This window comes from Pagrus pagrus (assembly GCF_965226575.1).
Source record: "Pagrus pagrus genome assembly, chromosome: 8".
Classification (NCBI taxonomy): domain Eukaryota; kingdom Metazoa; phylum Chordata; class Actinopteri; order Spariformes; family Sparidae; genus Pagrus; species Pagrus pagrus.
Genome location: NC_140192.1, coordinates 18470497 through 18490575, shown reverse-complemented (window position 1 = coordinate 18490575; position 20079 = coordinate 18470497). Strand labels below are relative to the sequence as shown.

Genomic DNA, 20079 nt, shown 5'->3' with positions numbered 1-20079 from the left:
ATTTAGCTCAATAGCAGGGCCAACATAAAATGTTACATCGTCTACATAGAAGTATTCGCTGCCGTATCACCAGACTATAGAGCAGCTTCTTTTTTCAGACTGAGACTCCTCAGCACTATGCCATTAAAAAAATGTTTGAATTTTCAGAATCCAACCTGCTGACAGGCATTAAGAATAACTATTGAGGCGTCAACATTAATCTGAGACTGTTTCACAACCAGTTAAAAGTTCCTTGTAGTATGTTTAAATAAAGTGACAAAGCTGCACTCACTGTCATTTTTTTAAAATAACTGAGACATTAAAGAATACATTTTATTGTATGTTTCACTTTTGTTTTTTCACATGTGAAGAAATAAAAAATAACAGCAGAAATCAAGATATTCAATTTACCATGACCAAAACATGCAGGAGCGTGGGATAAATGAATTAATGTGAACAGTACCACTATTTACCATGTTGATTAAATCACTAAACTATCCAAACATAACAATTCAAATATTGCTAGCACAGACACTCCCTGCCCTTCTATATATCTTTAAGGAACAACAGGAAACCACAGATGCAGTAGATAATTAATTTGCATTAAGTTCAGATTGTCACAGTCTGGTGTTAATAGCACATACTGCAGCTTCAGTGTTGCAAACTCACCAGTAGAGGAGTGTCCCGTCACCTGCTGACTGGAGACCAGCGACCTGGAGCTCAACCCTATGTATCAGGGAGCAGTGAGAGAGTGAGAAATCAGCCGTGAAACATCACATTTCAGCAGAAAATTGTCCTGTAAACTGCCATTCATTCAACCCTGAACTAAACATTGATAGCAGCAGATGAACTGTAACTGCAAGCTGACAAAAAGCTGAAGCCTTGTCTGCCTTTTAAAAGAGAGTAGATTCTGTTCAGCCAGCCTTGGCCAGATCATTTTGTTTTTCACTAGTCTTTATGAAAAGCTGAGTGATGTGGTGGTTTTCCATATTAAGCTCATATTAATACACTCTCAAAGAGGAGAACCAGTGGCACAAAGTAACAGAATACATCTAATGAAGTACTGTGCTTGAGTACAATTTTGAAGTACTTATACTATACTTGAGTACTTTCTTTTCATGCTACTTTAAACTACTCGACTACAGCACAAAGGGAAATATTGTTTTAGATTTAAATTTCCAAACCGAATCTACAGAAGCTGAAACTATTAGTCAATTGCTCATAGTTGATGGCAGAAAATTAATCAGCACCTGTATTGATAATTCTCATATTTAATGCAAAAATGCCAGACTGGTGCCAGTCGGTTTCACGTTAATACATTTTGGGCTTGGTGTTTCGTCGTACCTTGGTAGATGTCGTACTGCCCTGCCATCAGGTTGTAGCTCATACCCAGGTGTGTGTGATGGTGTGTGTGGAGGTGTCGGGCGAAGGACACGTGGTTCCTCTCTCGCTCCGTCTCTCTCTCTCCCTCGGGGGAACCCTTCTCGCCAGGCTGTACGAAAAACACACATCTGGATTTACACTTTTTACCAAACGTTCTCCTACCCCACAAAGGACATTCGCTTGATGATATTTTAAGAGGGAGCAGTGTGTAGTAGGATTGTGTATATTTATATTACTAAGTAGCAATAACTACTGGGGAGCGTTTATGAGCTGCGGTTCCTCTTCTGTCCACGTGATACTGCAAAAAAAAAAAAAAACCTGAAGTGAATACTGAAACTTAAGCAAATTTGCTTTACAGCTTCCAACTCAAGATGTTTTTCTTTCATGAAGAAGCTGGCTCTTAACAGCTGTCTTCACATCTTCTTATGTCGGTTTAAGTGGTGGTTTTATTATGTTTGTTCCATTAAGATGTCTGGATGTCATCCTTATTGCCTAAATTTGTGTTTTCTGGCTCCGGTAGCAGAAGTGATTGCAAATTTTCCCAGGCAGAATGCAAATCTGTACAAGCGAGAGCAGAGATAACACTTAAGTATTAAGTCCCAGAACAACTTAAAGGATCATATTAAAAATGTTTCTGGTTTTTTTTTTTTAAATATATATATTTTCTTCCAGACAGCCATCAGTTTTAATTTGTCTCACGACACGATGAAACTCGAGTTGAGGAGCAGATATTGGTAATCAGTCTCAACGATTGCCATGCCTGCAACCATAGCACTGCGTGGTATCACAGACAAGTGTGTGTAAGTGTATTGTTTGCACTGCACTACTACACCTAGGGCTTGTACTACAAAGCAGGATTCGTGGTTAACTTCAGGGTTCACCTCCTACCAGGGTACATCGCCATGGTAACTTACACTGCACACCTAACCTGCTCTGGAGCAGGTAATGTTTGAGATGACAGATCAGCACATATAAAAGCATCGCCTTCTGACTGATCCATTCTCTGGAAAATTGCCATTTTCTTGTGGAAATCCCGGGTTGATAATCAAGTTGATAGCCTGTGTGACCCAATGGCATGATCATGATTGTTAAGGTTGTTGAAGCCGGATATCAGAAACATATCCTGGGTATGTTGGGTCGCTTCGTAGCAGAAGCCTCTTGAGAATAGACTGTGACTTTGAGAAGAAATAAGTAGTTTCAATACTGTATGTATCGCAAACAATTCACAAGTTCATAAGTAAATTAACTGAAACCAATAACTGCCCAGAAAAGAACTACACTTCTTCTTCACTCATCTATTTCCATCTCGCTTGCAACCCGAGCCCCGCCCAACCCTGCATGGAAATCTGATTTCTATGAGCCGCATAATTGATTTGGGATAAGATTTTAACGTCGGATGCCCTTCCTGACGCAAGCCTCCCCATACATCCAGGCTTGGGACTGGCAATTAGGAATGCATTGGCTGGAGCATCCACATTGGCTGGAGAGCAACATGAAAGTTCAGTGTCTTGCCCAAGGACATTTGACTTGTGGACAGAATTGAAATGCCAATGCTGTGATCAGTAGCTGACCTGCTCTACCTCCTGAGCCACGGCCACAAAAACAATAAAGCCGAACTCTAACAGCTTTAACACATTGTGGTATGTCTTGTATAATGTTGGGGATGTAAAGCATTCTTAATTGGTTATAATTAGACTAATATGTACTAAAACTCCTACCAGCTCCTGTAAATATGAATTTGTTGTGTATGAGACATATCCTCTATACTAAATAAATCATTTTTAATAGAAATGTAATTGAGAGAAATTGCATCAGTTATGTGTCAAGTATTAAGTCTATAAGATTTACAAGCAGGGATATCTGATCAGGAAACATCAGATCTGTGCTGTGTTACAAACGTCAGAGGTGTGACGCTGTGAGCTGCAGAGTGGATGTGGCAGTGAAGTGAGCGATGTCTCACAGCAGGTGATTTTCCGTGGTACTGATGGCTCTGCTGCTGCAGCAGCTGCATGGCTGAGGACGAGGAGGAGTCGCCGCTCTGCTTGCTGCTCACCACTCCACCTCTGCTGGGGGGAGTCACCTCCGACTCCTCCCTGCCCGCGGTCTTACCATACAGAGGGTAGTGGAAACCTGGTGGACACAAACACAGATACACACAGGCAGCCACAGAAAACATACACACACATGCACAATGACTTTAGATATCAAAAATGAAACTTACATTCCGAGGCCTTTATTTGTTTATTCCTGATTTTGTACATATTTACAGTATGTTTTGAGCTAACCTTCGCTGTCTTGTTAACACATTTGTGAGTGTCTGGTTAAAAGCTAACTGGCAAGCTAAAAGTTCAGGGTAGCTGATGCCTGTTGACACATCCAGCAGACACTGAGCAACACATCCCACTGGAGTGGTGTTTGTGTCCATCTGATGATTGATTCAACATTCAATCTCCTTTTAGCTCTATTTTGGTCTCCACCAACTCCTGAGATAAATATGTGGCTCATTAGCTGCTAAATGTTCAACTTTATTCACAACTCTAACTCTGTCTGTTTGATGGGAAGAAGGGCCTTACAAGGAGCTAAAAGGGTATAAAAAGCTGATGACACTTGAACTGCTTTCATCTCCTACACCTAAACTGATTGAACTTTTGACTTGACTGCTTTTGACTTTTGACTTCTTTCAGTGCTTTAACGTCAACTGACATTTCAATTGCTCTAATCTCCTAATCTTCAGCTCCACTACTTTCAGCCCTTGAGAAGTTGGGTCAACTACTGACAGCGATTACAAAGAAACTGAAAATTCACCTGTCCACAAGGCTTAAAGGATTGGGTTGGTGGTCGGCCCAACCTACCCATTCAAAATCCACCCTCCAGCAAATCTAAAACTCACTAATTAGGATGTTAGCGTATTGTTTGTTTGATTTGAACAAAATGCTTTGCTTGCTAAGACCCGCCGTACTCTGCCTCTGATTGGTTATCTTTGTTGGTTGGGTTGGGTAGGTTTAGGCATGAGGAGAGTGATTAGTTTGGGTAAGAATATCGGGGTAAGCCAATTACAGGCAGAGCAGGGCAAGTATTAGCAAGAAATGCAATTGGATATGGTGTCAGTCATGACAGTGCTTTTGTTTTTATCATCTAACTTGAGTCAGACTCTTACCTGGGTAATTGTGGACCAGGGTTGGGGACACCCCCCTATAGGAGCCCCCGCTGCTCTCACACATTGCTAGGTAGGGCTGGTAGGAGGAGTGCTGATACTGGATGTAGGGCTGCTGGGGGGTCATGGGAGGAGACACCGCTGCCCGGGCACTCTGGGACTCCTCAGCCAGCCCTCCCATTGGCTCCTGGCCTTGATCATCTAGCCCCTCCAGCCTGTCTGACTCCTCTGCGTCGATGCAGGGCAGTAGGTCGTGGGATCCGTGGAGCCTGGCTTTTTTGGCATCTCCGCCCACACCTCCTCCCCTCTCTCCTCCACCTCCTCCTCCTGAAGTCATCTTGGCCCCGGCAGGCTCCACGGTAGTTCCCCATTCTTTTCCCCTGTCTGCTTCACCCTCCTCGGCCTCCTCCCCATGTTGACTCTGTAGCTCTGAGTATTTGCTGTGAACCAGGCAGTGAGCCCAGGCCGGGCCGTCTGAGGGCTAGATCGATGGGGACAAGTGTTGGTGCTAGTTGCAGTGTTTCCCCTATAATTCTTTGTTAACAGTGGTGGGTGGGAGTCATTTTGGGGTCAGTTCAACTTCGGTCCACGTCTTTGTCCCAGTTTTTGTTTATATGGCCAGTTACAGGGCTAAAACGAAATACCTATTTCATAGGTCTTAATGTTAACCCTGAAGCATTTTGTCTCTTTTGTGTTTTTTGGCAGGAAAAGAAGGATAATTTATGACTTTCATTTTCTTTTTAGCAGGGTTGGAGAATTTCTTGCTGCGGTGGCCCACCGCTGCTGAATGACTATAGAGGAAACACTGTGTAGTTGAGTGAACAGAACCATAGACAGACCATCTATCACTGGCTCTGGATGTGATGTTGATGAAGGATGACGACGTTTCAACAGCAGGCGGCCATTCACAGGTGGGATGTGAGGAGTGTGGCATCCCTCTCAATGACACGAATCAAGACATGTCTCACACATGATCAACTGCAGAATTTTGGCCAAACTAGAAGGAAAAATCAACCTAGCCTCCCAAACAGAGCTTTCATTCACATCATACAACCTTTTTACATAACCCAGCATGGCTAGAGTATGCAGATAACTGCATCATGAGATGACATGGTTAAAAATCTGTACAAGATTTCTGAAAAAGCAGCTCATATCAAAACCAACACTTATGTATTAGAAATGTTTCTTCTGTTTCTTTATGTGTCTGTTTTTACATTTACAGCTAAAGTGAATTATACATTTCCCCCATTAATTCTTACTCTTAACATTAAAAACATCTGCATCCATCAAATCAAACTACATGATTTTAATTTATACCAAAATAATTTGAGTAGTATGCCAACGAAGAGCTACAGCACCACAGAAGCCACATGGTCTTTGTTATTAGCACCTATTGGTTTGGCTGTACACAATGTGTGATTAATCTCTTTGTGACACTCAACAACAGTCATTAATGCACACCAACAACACCATCAGCGGCGGCGGCAGGTTATAGACAGAGGGAGAAACTTACACTGGAAAAGGAAACATTTGAGTCCAGATCTGTCTGACTGTTTGGGTTGTGGAGTGATGAAGAAGAGGAAGAGGACGGTGACTTGATGTCATCACAGTCTTTCATCGAGACCTGGTGCTGGTCCACCATGCCACCGTGTACAGCCTTTATGCCCAGTCCCCTTTCTCCCCTCTCACTCATCTCCACGTAGGACAGGATGGGTTTGGGACAGCAACCTTTAGCACCATCTGGACCTTTACTTAGCATGGGTCCACTGACTGAAGCCCCAACAATATGTTTGTCTTCCTCACTGTCTCTCATCCCCTGTCCCCTCTCGCCCCTCTGCTTGGCACTGTGCGTCTGGTCGCAACATTTGGAGGCCAGTAACAGTTTCTGGTCCATGTACAGTCCTCTGGAGTACTGGCCATAGTACAGTGACTGGGCCAAAGCAGTCTGGGTCTGACTCATAGCCAGCTGAAGCTGAGATTGAGGCGGCCCGTCACCTTTCTTTGAGTCTGAAAACTCATGGGAGGAGCTTTTATCGTCCTCCTTTACTTCCTCCTTTCTGTCTTTCCCTTTGCCATCAAGAGCAGAGCTTTTGTGGAAAGCAACACTGCTGCTGTTTTGTCTGTCCGACTGCATGTAACCCTGCAGGTAGTAGGGCTCGTAGCTGTGGTAGTATGGGGATTGGGGGTCTTTTGATGAAGGGGCAGATGCTGTGGGTGGGGTTTTACCAGGGTTACCATGGCTACTGTTACAGCTAACCTCTGAAGAGGTTGAGGAGCTAGACTTGGATCTGATTCCATCTGATCCCCCATCGTCCCCTGCATCTGAGATGTCAGAGTAGGCGGGGCTGTTGTTTTTGCTGTTGCTGTCTGCTGTTGACAGGCAACCACCGTTAGGGTCAAGCCGCGATGAACCACCAATTGAGGGGCTAGGGGCGTTGTCAGTGAAGGTGTAGACCTTGTCAGCCTCAGCTCGGATACTGGCCATCCTGCTCTCCTGGCTCTCCGTGAGCCCGTTCATCACATCCTGCTTACTGAGGTGCTCCTTCAGAAGGCTTCCAGAAATTTCCTTGACGCCCATCTTAGAACCACCACCACCACCATCTTCCATTTTGATTCCACTGCTGTCCCCGTTAGGCGTCCTGGTTGGTGCATCTTTGCTATGTTTGTCCTTCAGCCTCCGTTTTTCTTTCTTTCTGGTCTCTTTGCTGCAGGTTACCAGGGTGGCTTTGACGAGGCTTGGTTCCACAACGATACTCAGCTTTGGTTTGATGGGTTTCAGAGGAAGGTTTTTACTGGTGAGTCCTACAGCTGCCATTGGTGTGGGCTGCTGTGAGGTGGCAGTATCTGCTGTGCCTGTTGGATATGCTGTGTTGGGTATGGCGATCAGCTTGGGTGGAGCAGGGGCTGGAGCGATTGGCCGATTGGTACGTGACTTGGACAGCTTCTCTACCTTCCCATTGGCCTTCTTGCCTTTGTCACATGCCCCTCCCTTTTTGTCAATTAAACCTTCTGCTTCCAGCTTGGGCATCTCTACCGTGGAGTTTCTGTCTGGTACCATGCAGTTCTCCAGAACCACGGTCATGTTGGAGATGATGGGCAGATTGCTAAGGTCATCAATGAGCCCATCTTTCAGCAGTGAGGTTCTTCTGGTCTTGGAGTTGGTGGTGGGTGTGTGGTCAGTACTGAGGAGTAACCTTCTGTTCTTAGGCGACCCCACTGTGGTCACCTTATATAGAGGAGCAGGTTTCTTTGAGGAGCTGTTGGTATTAGTGCTGTTAGTCTCTGAGAGGTCATATGTCATGTTGCTGATGGTGTCCTCACAGTCTGATAGTCGTTCCTCACTCTCTACATCCTTCATGGGCTCCAGTTCAGGCTTCCTCTGCTCCTCCACCTCCAGGTGTGCATGGGTCTGGTGGTAGCGCAGGCCGTTGATGTGCTTGTAGCGTTTAGTGCAGTTGGGGTGTGGGCAGTCAATGAGGATGGGTGGGGGAGGTGGTGAGGAGGCACAACCTCCTCCGGGGTCCATGAACGACGGGTCAGATTTGCCTTGCGGTGTGGATGGGGCGCTGCGGGATTTGGCTCGGATCCTCTTCCCATTCCCGTTTTTTATGTCATCAGAGGAGACCAGGCTGAGGTCCAGGTCAGCTGGAGGTTTGTTCTTTCGCTTCCCGGAGGAGAGAGAGGAGGTGCTGTTGGCAGGTTTCACCTCCTCAACAGTGAAGAAAGAAGGCGGTGCTCGGCAGTTGCTGTTGATGAGGTTCAGGCTTCCTCTCCGTCCCTTGCTGTGGATGGGTGCAGTGGTTCCAGCCACACCTCCTCCACGGCTCCTGTGCTGTGATAAACCCCTGACTTTGGCAGCAGGGGTCGGCTCAATGCAAGGCCGCTCGGCCATTGCCATTCGCATCCGTTTTCCCCGGCCGCGCCCACCTGGCAACTCAGGATCACTGGAGGGTGACTCACAAAACCTTAATGGAGAAAGAGAAACAAGTGGATTAAGAAGAAAATTCCTCTTAATAATCATGTACTTGCAGTCTGGAAATGCTTCAGATATGAAACAGAGAGTGTTTCACGTTAGCTACGATTGTTTCGTACTGTGCCAGAGTATGATTCACACCTGATGCGAACCGTACTTGAGTACACATGAACTGTACGCCTGAATACAGTTCACTTGTGTTCAAATAATCAAACGAACTGTACTTTTGGGTTAAGAGTACTCGGATTCGGGCCCATGTGTCTGATGTGAATACCCAGAAGTGTTGTTTTACAATATACGATACTTACTTCAAAGTATTTTGATGAATCACATCATGTTTCATAATTCTGTTTTACATAATTTTACACTGTATCATTTTACATTGTACTAGGTTGTGTTGTATCAAGTTCATGTCCTAAATCGTAAACTGAAAAACACATCAAACCACTGAGCTGAAAAGTAGGCTGTTGTTCTTGTTGATGCTGTTGTTCTTGTTGATGCTGTTGTTCTTGAAAGGTTTTAACCCGAGGAGGAACATGTTCATATCGTCACCCAAATTGAACTCTTGTGCCATCAGACAAAAACCTTGCAAGATAACAGATTATCATTCGGGGCTCATGTGGACCACTTTACCAAACTGTCAAGGATAAAAAATTGATTTTTTTCTGTACAAAGCCTGCTTCTCTTTTGATAACATAAAAAAAACCTGTACAATCCACAGTTATCTCTGTATTTGATTTCGAGGCATTTTGTATTCACATAACGTCCCTTCTACTTTGAAGTCTTTGATGCTGTTTACCAGACTGCCTTGCATCTTAACAGTGGAGATGCTTTTCCGCACTCACACATTGTTATTTATATCAAAAACCTGTCTGCTGGGATGGAAAAATGCCTTGCTTTATCTTTATCTACACAGTACGGCTTTATTTTCGAAGCTGGACCCTGAATCTTGCGTTTTTGCTGGCCTATTAATGCATTCATTATGACACCACATCCACAGGACTGGTTGGTGTTAAATACTCAATGAATAAATTCTGACCTTGGAAAGACTGTTTTGGGTGTTAATCACCTTATTAATGAAAAAGACTGCAAAGCACGTTGAGACGAGACTTTCTTGTCCCCCTCTGTGATTTTAAAACGATGATATCTCACATTGCCTATGATGTTTGTAATTGCTTTTTTACATCAGTGTGTCCCTGATGTGTCACCAAAGCTGCCTGTCTAACTGAAATTTGATGTATTTTCCTTCAAGGTGATGTCGGTCTCACGCCTCTAGTTGGTTTTATTTAAAATAATCTCAGACTTGTTTGTTAGATTTTGAGCTTTTAATTTAATCATTGCATCTTTTATCTTTCGTTTACAGGTTCATTCACAGACAGATGATGAATCATTGAAGAGGAAGCACTTTCTTCCATTGAATTATATAATAAAACAGCATTCAGTCAGAGACGTCCGCAGTGACAAGAGTCCAAATAAAAAAAGCAATTTAGTCCCTGGTTTCTGAGATTAAGCTGTAATTGCCATGACAACAATAATTTACATACCGGAGCAATAATTGAGAGGTTTCAGCCCTGCGAGGAGGGACTGTCACATTTACCGCTCAGCAATTACAAAAACCACTCTCCATTTGTAAAACAGTTGGGATGCACTGTGGAGAGTGTTTTTGTTAAAGCTCATCATAAGAACAACAGCTGACAGCCCCAGAGCCAATTTATCCTTTTTGTAATCATTTTAGCAGCATTAAAGCACTTTAAAAAAATAAGTGCTCTTTTCAGTTAATCAAATAAACCATCAGCAGCCAATAAAAATAACAATAAAATCATTACACGTGATAGATCATAGAGGGAAACACACCAAGCAGAAATTATATGAGGCTTGTCCTTAATATGTGTTAACAGTTGGAATAAGAATTTAATTCAGGTATAATTTTATTCAGAGACACAGTTGCTGTGCATACAGACATCGGAAAACACTGTAAAGCATCAACTCGTCATCCAGTTTGTCGCTCGTGGCCAAAAAAATAGAACAGTGTCCTATTTTTGTAATCCTGTGTTGCCCTGGGGCAATGTGATGAGCCAGTCACCATCAAACTTGAGCAAAATGGTGTCCTGTTTTTAGGATTCAATTCAATAGTCAGTGGCTGCAGCAACTCTCCTCAAATGGAAATAAATACTTGAACAAATGTCATGGTAACTTTAATAAGCCACCAAATGAGAATATGTGTTTTCTGTATTAATATTTTACCATGACCATTATGTTTGTTTCCAATTAAGATTGGCTTTAAAGTGACACTGAAACATTAGTCAGAAGCATGGTTATGATTAACAATATTTTGCGTGCAACCAACATAACATAAAGTTGCAGCCAACAATGCTAACAGCAATTTTGGAGCTACGACCACACAAAGTTTCTGCTGACATTTTGATGCTGGAACCCATTTTTTACCGTTCCAAATCCAAGCTGACTTTATCTGCCATCCTCCGCTAATTTTGCAAACCCACTCCAGAGTTGGTGTAACTTGTCTTTCACATCAGGAGCTTGGATTTCAAGGCAACATCACTAATCTTTTGGTTTGTCAGCAGGATTACACAAAGACTACGGTTTTCCATGAAACCTGCATGGGGGGGTGGGGTCCATTTGCTGCAGGCAACTGCTGGATAATCATAAATGCTTTGTGTAACAGTCGCTCAAGTAACAAACATGCATCTCATCAGTGTGCTGACTGAGCAATCTCTATGAAGAGTTTGGAGGCAAGGGACAAGATGTTGGTATCAGAAGCACTCTGATTTCCATTTTTATCCTGAACTCAGTTTTCTGGTTTGTAGTCCATTTAAGGGGTCAACCACACACGTCTTTGTTGTAGGTTGTGACTGCGATGTCCAATGTTGAACCCCACACAAAGCCAGGATGCAAATTTGTTTCGCCACCGAATGCAAATGTTTTATTTGCCCCTTTGCTTGTGCTATGGAAGTGAAATAGTGATGAATGCCTGCCACTGTTTCGAAAAATACAGCAAAATGTGTTTAAAGTTAGCCACCATGGCGATCATAAGTCATACCAGACTTAGAACCACTTCAGCAGCAAAAGCCCATTGAGATGACAAACTGTGCATTTTCTTGCTCATGAAGTCCACTTTGTATAAGCTAGGGGAAGAATGTTTTCTTTCAAACGTCATATATTCTGACATAAAAGTACACTGTGATTCTTACAACCGAACCTCCGAGCTCACCGTTTTATTTACAACTCATCTAAACATCTTGAGTCTCAGCAGTGAGCTGAGAGAGAATTTGTAGATTTTTGGGAATGCGACAAAACTATCTAATCTAATATGTCTTATAATGTGTATAATATACACTGTCTTCTGTGGTGTGTCTTTAAAGAGAAGGAGAAAGGCAGAGTGAGCCATGAAAATGGCTTTCAGAGAGTAGTATTACCTTGGAGGAGCCCAGTCGTGTTTGGTGCAGTCTAACAGAGTTCCCACGTAGGTTCGCTTCCTCCATGTCACGTTCACCACCAGCACACCTGTCAATGACACAGGACAGAGACAGAGCGGTTAGTAACACAGGGTTTAGGATTTAAATAGAAAAGATGGTCGGTTTGTGTTAGATTAGTTTTTTCTCTGTGATTCTTGGTGACATTAACAATTGCATACAAGTACAATTACACATAAGAGGATATAAGGTCTTAAAATGGTGTTTTATATCAATCACAGAATAAAAACAAAGACTCAACAATGAAACAGGTGTGGTCCAAAATGCAACCGTTATGCATGAGTTAATTTACAACACATCTGCCTCTCTGAAAGGAGCTTTCCACCCTTTGTTTGCCTTTTTTTTTAGACTTTCCGAGCAGCGCTTCCTTTCTTGCATGTATCACCAACCATTTTAGCTCTGCAGACATTCTCATGTCTTTGTTCTCATTTCTATCTAATGAAGGAACTAATCAAACATCGATGAAAGACAAATGTGCAAAAATCAAAGAAGCACCTTAGAAGAGAAAAATATCAGGCTGACGTGCAGACGACAGAGGCAGTTAACGGTTTTTCGGAAATAAAGAACTGTGGCTACCTGGAGGACGGAGTTCACAGTTTTAACAGGCTGAAATAGTCTTCAAAATGGTTCAAAGTGTTAGTTGCAGCCTGTGTAATTGCTCAAACTGATATTAGTTGGCAACATCTGAGGAGGAAAATACAGTCTTCCGTTCCTGTCAGGTTTTTGGTAAAGGAAGGAAAACTTAGTCCTTGAGGTGTAAGCTCTAATCTAAGGATTGACGACCCTTCAGCCGTCTGAAATAAATGTCTCTCTCCTCCTCTTCTTCTTTCTCTCTCAGACTGACATTTGAAAACCATTAACCTCTGTTTTTGTGATGCGCCAGCGGCAAAGCCAAGCAAATCAAATTTTGGATGCATTACAGCATTAAAATGAGGTTTGACTGCAACACACGACTTCTTGCTCTTCAATTAAGCCTGATGGCCGCCACCGTCACAAAACACTCTCACAGATAAATGTGAGCTGGGAAACACTGCCAAGTGTGGCGCTCACTTTAACGAGAGGTGGATGGTGATCAGGGAGTTTTTTGCTTTTCATCACAAGGCACTAAAATCTGCATTACACCTTTAGTGGCTTTGCAGTTTGACATTTATATTCTGTATCTCTACATTCACTGAAGCCATGATGATATATGTGTAAACCTAAGGAGACATTTTTCATGGGAAAGTGGGATACTGCAGCATTTAAATATCTTATCCAGGTTTTAGCTCAATGTCTGCCATCTGCACAAGTGGCACTAAAACTGAGTTGACAGTTGGGATTGAATAACTAACAGCAGAAACCCTGTATTTTATTGCAACATCAGAAACTGTTTGTAATTCTCAACTACTGAGGTACTGAAATGACAGTGACTGGATGCTGAGGAGTCAGAAAACACATCCACATCGACTCAAATTTATCAGAAACCATAATCTTAGTAACACATGCTGGATACTATCAAAACCAGTATAACCAGTATGCACGTGAATACACTCAGTGTGTTTTGAATTGAGCCCCATGTCTTCAGAGTCTGTTCAGGTTTGGATCTCGCTGCTTTCAGGTCTGTTTGGTTCCTCTTGGATGCAGTTTCACCACCTACTGTAAATACACCTGCATTCTTTCATCAGGATCCATGCGTTATTTCCTGGGAAATTAACAAAGATGCAAAAACAAAAAAAAATGCTTTATCTCACAAGGTTAAAGAAAGTGGGGAAAAAATCCTGCATCCATCCCTTTGTCAGGATCCACACCAAAACTGAATGGGGTCTATACTGGGACGGGACCCATCCTCCATCCAGGTTTTGTCGAAATCCATTCAGTAGTTTTTGTTTATTCCTGCTGACAAACCAACCAAACAACTAACAAACTGACACAGACAGAGGTAGTAAACAATACCCAAAAGGCTTAAAGACAAACTGCAACCATTCAATCTGGGGAAAGTCATGTAGTTAGTCTTGATGCTCTTCAAAATTATTTTACATTCAGTCAGCTAAGTACCCAAAACAGCTTGGATTATGAGCCTAAGCCTTATAATAATAAGTAAATATAAGTAAAAGTACTGATACCACAATGTAAGACTATTGTTACGAGTAAAAGTCTTGCACTGAAAATGTTTCTTAAGTAAAAGTGTGTAAGTATAGTCGGGAAAATGTACTTAAAGTTTGAAAAGTCAGAGCACTCACTGCAGAACAACGTGCCCTGTGACTGTTATTCTGTTTACAAAAAGGACCCAAGCGCAAAACACAAAGGCAGGCAGGTAGAAAAACAAAAAGGCAGCTTTAGTGATCTGAAGCTGTAGTCCATTATAAATGTAAAACAAAGGCAGGCAACAAAAGGGAAGCCAACAAAAAGCAGAGCAAAGCTAAATAAACCAGCAAAAACCCGAGAGACACGAGGAACACAGGCAGCAACGAAGATAAAACACGTGGAGCAGAATGCAGGACAGGGAAACTGAGACAGAAACGCACGACTGACGACCTAACAAAGAGAAACAGACTTAAACGCACTGAACATAATAATCTATAACAGAGGCAAGACTAACAAGGGACCGGTGGAACCAATAGGACAATCAACATCAGAACAAGACACATGAGGATGAAACCTTCAAAATAAAACAGGAATCACTTGAACTAAAAACCCCAAACCATTACAGTCGTACTGTTATATATTATATAATTCGTTGGTTGAGGTGAGGCTCATTTTGAACTGTTTTTAACTGCAGTTGGTATACTGTGGTATGACAATTAAGACTGATGATAACATGTACATTTGCTTCTCTGTGGTACGTAGTGTTTGTCTGCATCGTGAAATTGTGATCTTTTCTGACAACTGAATGATTGTTTTGTCATAAACTACCTAAAAAGAAAACTGAGAAAAGTCATTACAATTAAACCCTGAGCCCCAAATGACACCTCAAAAATGTTTTTTGTTGTTTTTTTTCCAACCAACAGTACAAACTGCAAAAAAGAAGCTAGAATGGCACTTAATTTCAACCAAGCTTATTACAATATCAAATAAAACAATTTAGATCCACTAGATGCAGATTTCAGTGGTCCTGTAGCACATTACAGATGATCTTTGTAAAAAAAAGATCAAATAGGTCAATTTATAATTCATAGTCCCTCTTTTCATATTGCAGTAGATGTGTTTTGGTTTCATTATGTAAAAAAACAATTTAAGTAGGTAAAAATACAAAGAAAAATGTGTGTCTTGTTTTTTGGAGTTGACCGTGCTGTGATTCAGTAATGCATGCACTTTGTCCCAGCTCGGGGTCTGAAGCCAACAGTGGAGGTTTTCCTCTCCACTCACATGTCCCCTGAAGCCTCGCCGGCCTTGAAATGTGACAGCGTTTCTATTTTTAGCCAGCATGACTCGCGTCTCTTCGTGGGAAGATGCCAAAACACTCGATAGTTCATCGGTTTTCATCTCGCTGTCACGGATGTGGGTGTTCATGCCAATATAACACTCTTCAAAACTCATGTGACATTCAAAATCCTTCAAACCCTGTTTGTAATTTTGAAACTTTCTTAAAAAAACAAGCGCCCTGCCTGATTCTTGGTTTATAGTCTGCATAAAAACACTTTTATAAAGCAGCGATTACCTCAAACCTACTGTCCCTGAATCTGAGTACTAGTGACTTCAGGGTTTGTTTTTTATCACTGTGAAGAAGAAATGTTCTCTCTTTTCTCTCCTGCCTCGTCTACGTGTTCTGCCTCCTCTGTCTCCTCACCTACTGCACCAAACATTTAAATTCTTTTCATGAAGAAATTAAAACTGAATGTCTTTGAGGGCCGTTCTAGTTTTCTTCCGAATTTTCTGAACTCAGCAGCCAGTTCTGTGGCTAAAATCAAAGAAATAGATGTCACAAATGGAGCCATGCCAAACTCTCTGCATTACCAATCCAACACACGGTTTCAATTTGTTTGACTATTTAAGTACATCTTCCCTGACGATGCTCTGCTCTGCAGTATTTACACACTCCTATTTTCTGCTGCTGCTTTAATCTACGATCTCAGGACAGTCTAAGTAAATCTACACCACCATGGCTCCTATAAGTCAGTGTTTTCCAGATGACGTTGTGCTGCCAGTCATTATCAGTGAATGGATTTTGTGCAGAGGAAACGTTTTTTGAGTGAATGTAGCACCACATTTATGTAGCACAGCCACGTTGCAGAGAGGTGGTGGCTGTATGTCCGTCTGTGGTCAGGTTCAGGCAACAAAAGCATTTCGGTAAAGGTTAGAGAAAGGTCGTGGTGTCGAGTCTCAAGTCAGTGCAGACTTTCTCTTAGACCACGATCTTTGCCTTAAGCAACCTCAAGCAAGTGCTGCCAGAGTAAAAAAATATATATAATACAAATATTTTTAATGATTCTGTTCTTACTGCGAGTAGATATTGTATTTCAAGACTGAATAGTCTGGTAGAAAAAAAGGTATAAAGCAGTTAATATTATTATTTTTACTATTCTTCTTCTTCTTGTTATTATTATGATTATTATTATTATTATTATTATTATTTGTTAAAATTACAGTTAAAGAAATGAAAACAGAAGGGGGTGTTTGCTGAACAAACGCTTTATTATAATTTCACAAAATATTATGTCCTGACTGACACAAAACATGATATAAAGCTTTAAGGGGCTCAGTGGAACCTCTGTGTTGTGCTGGAAGCCGGTCCTTAGCAAACTCACCTGTGTTGGCTCTGTTAGCAGAGAGCAACAGAGGCACTAAAGTCACATCCTTTGGACTGTCGCGGAAAATCCAACCCGAGTCTTTAACAAATCATCCACAGGCTTGTGTAGCCAACCAAGAGAGACGGGGAAGGTCTCATTTTTCATGTCACTTTACAATCTGCTCACATATGGTCGACAAAAAATTGATTCATGGATGTAAATTGCAACAAATTGTTATATGGAGACCCTTCAACTTGACATAAAAATTCAAAGTTTTAAGTTTAACTTTAAAATAACACTAATATGGTTGATTTTAAAGGTGCAATATGTAAGAAATATAGAATAAAACACTATAAATTAAACATTGTCAAACAAATTAAGACAACATATTAACAGAATGTGAAGAAATAAGAGTTTTGACGTTAAATTAAAGATGTCTATGTATTGTATAGCAGATATCAACTGAAATTAGCAGCTAATCAGCTTGCTAGCCTTGGCCCATTCTTTTTCTTTCCCAGTTTGGACTAGTAGCTGCATGGCTAATTGAGCTAAAAAGCTAACAGCAGCTACAGTTAGCAGCAGTTAGCGGTGACTCTGATGATATGAGTATGAATTTGAGAGGTGCTCTATTCTTACATATTGCACCTTTTAATACTGTAAATAAGCAAATGTACAGGGACGATAGCTGTCGATTTTCATACCACAGTATTTTTTCTAGCAAATTAACGTCATTTACTTTACATGTCTTTATGAATACGTTGGTTATGTGTTTAAGACAGGAGTCAGAAACGGAAAGGATTGGGTCGGGGGTACCACGGACCAGTGAGGGACTCATCAAGACGGAGCTGCGAGCAGTCTCCAATGGTTGCCTGGCAACTGCTCAAAGCTGGCAAGCCCCCATAAAACTCTAAATTTTTATTTTTATACCTTTTTTTTGTACAGATTTAACTAATGAGATAAAGCATGTTCATTTGTGACCTTTAAAGACGCTGCTTGGTGGGTTTTGTTACCTTTGTTCAGAGCCAGGCTAGCTGTTTCCCCCTTTACGCTAAGCTATGCTAATAGGCTGTTGGCTGTAGCCTTATTTTTAACATACAGATATGAGAGTAGTGTTGATCTTTACATCTAACTCTCCATCAGAAACTGAATGTGTGATAATTACACTTTAAGAGCAAATAACACAAATCAGCGACTGATTTCAACAGTCATTATTTACAATGCTTGTAATTAATTTATCTCTGGCATCCAGTCAGACAGGCAGTCGGACAGACAGGCAGACAGAGCATCTTGAAGTCAGACAGTCTGCCGAGCTCAGCTAAGAGTCGAGCCAATCACCATCTGATTAGCGCTCATCAGACTCGGGTCTCCTGCAGAGAGGAGGAGGAAGGAAAGGAGGGGGGTCTGAAGCTGAAATGGTGGTCTCGTTTTCTTCTTCTTCGCCTTTCTGTCTTTCCAATTAGTATTCTGCTTAATTAACATGCAACCAGCATCTTCCCCTCGTATCCCTCCGCCGTCACGAGGAAGGGGGCTTCGGTCATCCCTCCGCCTCCTGAGCGATAGTCCCCGAGCAGCAGGGATTACTCCTCAGGACGAACAACACAAGGAGGGGAAAAAAAAAACTCTCTTTTGTTTCTCCCTGTCTCCGTTGTTCTCTCTCTCTCTGACTCTGACATTGTCTATTGCAGCCATCCCTCTTCATCCCTCTATCTGTCTCCATCTTTACATTCCTCTCCATCTCTCCGTCGCCCTCCTGGTTTAGAAATATAGACCTCTGTTGCCTCTGTCTCCCCACTTGTCTCTCCCTCTTCCTCTCCCATCCATCTACCCACCAATCAGCCTGTTCAGACCGAATCCATTTTCTCATCTTTAGCTCTCCCTCATCCCTCCATCTTTGTCCTTGTTCTTCAGATTATCCCTGTATTCAACCAAACACGTACTATATGTTTGGATGTTAGTATTAGATATCATAATCCAGTGTATATCTGTGTTTGTGCTGACAGTATATGTACAAGTCCAGGTTTATCTTATGTGTCCTGTTACTCTGCTTCACTTCACTGGAGCTGCTGCTTGTAGTTTGCTCACACAGACCTGAAACGACGACACTTTGATGTTTTCTGTTTCATTTATTTCCTCCGCTGAGGAGCTGATGTGTTCAGTGCTGCTTGTTTGTTTGTCTCTTAGCAGTAAATTTCACAAACACGTGAACATATTCCAGTGAATTTGGGCGGAAAGTTCATCCATCGGCCACATAATCAGTGACGAGTCTTGGGTGTGAGTGTAGAGATTTTTCAGGGACTCCTTCAGTAATGCAGGTGTGTTTTTTGTGATATAATGTATCACCTTAAGATGCCAATCGTGATATGTTGCTAAGCCAGCAGCCTTCCACTCTCTTAACCCCAAATAATTACAGTATAGTAAGTAAGTAATAATAACAAGATTAGTAGAAAACCAAATAGTCTGATGACTGTCCCTGTTTGGTTGTCTCAATGTCAAAATGATTACATCTAGAAAATGAATTTCCTGTAGAAAATGCAGTGCGAATGAGTCATTTCCATTTCCTGATGATCGACTAACTGCTCTGCACCACAGTTTTTTAATAATTGATATTTGGAGAATTGCGCAGCAGTGGAGAAGGTAGGCAGGTTAGGCACTCTGGTTTCTCATTATTGGTGTTTTTCTTGAATATTCAAACTTATTTAAATCAAGTTAAAATATTTCTACCTCTAAGGTCTCGTGGTCTGCAACAAAACATTTGAATACGGTTTCATTTCCGTGTTTTCACTGCACTGGCTGTCTCTGTGGCCTGTCTGGAGAAGTTTTATCCACTGTCTGGTTTTCACTCACTTCAGAGTCAGAAGCAGAGGATGTATTATTTACTGTCTGTCTTCCCTCCACTCCAACTCTCCGGCCTGTTTAGGAGCACTCCTCGGTCTCGGATATATTCCCCAGTGTTGTGTTTGTTTTTTCTTCTTCTTCTCCTGTTTTAGTTTTGCCCGAGCAGAGTGAGTAGCTCCAGTTAATTAATACTGGGCTGGGAAACAAACGCCTCTCCGCCAAACTCAACACTCCACTTCAGAGGCCCTGAGGCTGGCAGAGTGAGATGGGCACCAAGAGATGGGATTTATTCATTAGCAGCCTGCAGTAAGGTATTACACCTCCGCTGAGAGGCCGCAGTGCTGAGCACTGTCCTCGTTAACGGCCTATCAAAGTGCAGTGGCGTCGAAATCGGCGGGTGAATCATCGGATTGTCTGATCCGTCGCCCGGTACTCCCATGGTATCATTTTGTAGTGTTGGACGGGTTTCTGGTTCTACATTTCTTCTTGTGTTGGACTCGTGATCATATGCAGCTCAGCGCCAAAACTTCTTTCATGAGGATATCCAGCACATGTTTA

The 20079-nt window shown here is 42.1% G+C and overlaps 1 protein-coding gene across 1 annotated transcript in view; it reads right to left on the bottom strand.

Annotated features, from left to right (window-relative positions):
* The window catches only part of znf608 (zinc finger protein 608), a 53030-nt gene that overhangs the window by 5515 nt on the left and 27436 nt on the right, over window positions 1-20079 (bottom strand). Inside the window, 6 exon segments of the mRNA XM_084359405.1 lie at window positions 649-705; window positions 1324-1471; window positions 3323-3492; window positions 4520-4997; window positions 6030-8481; window positions 11924-12011. Of these exon segments, the coding sequence (XP_084215531.1) occupies window positions 649-705; window positions 1324-1471; window positions 3323-3492; window positions 4520-4997; window positions 6030-8481; window positions 11924-12011 (3393 nt within the window).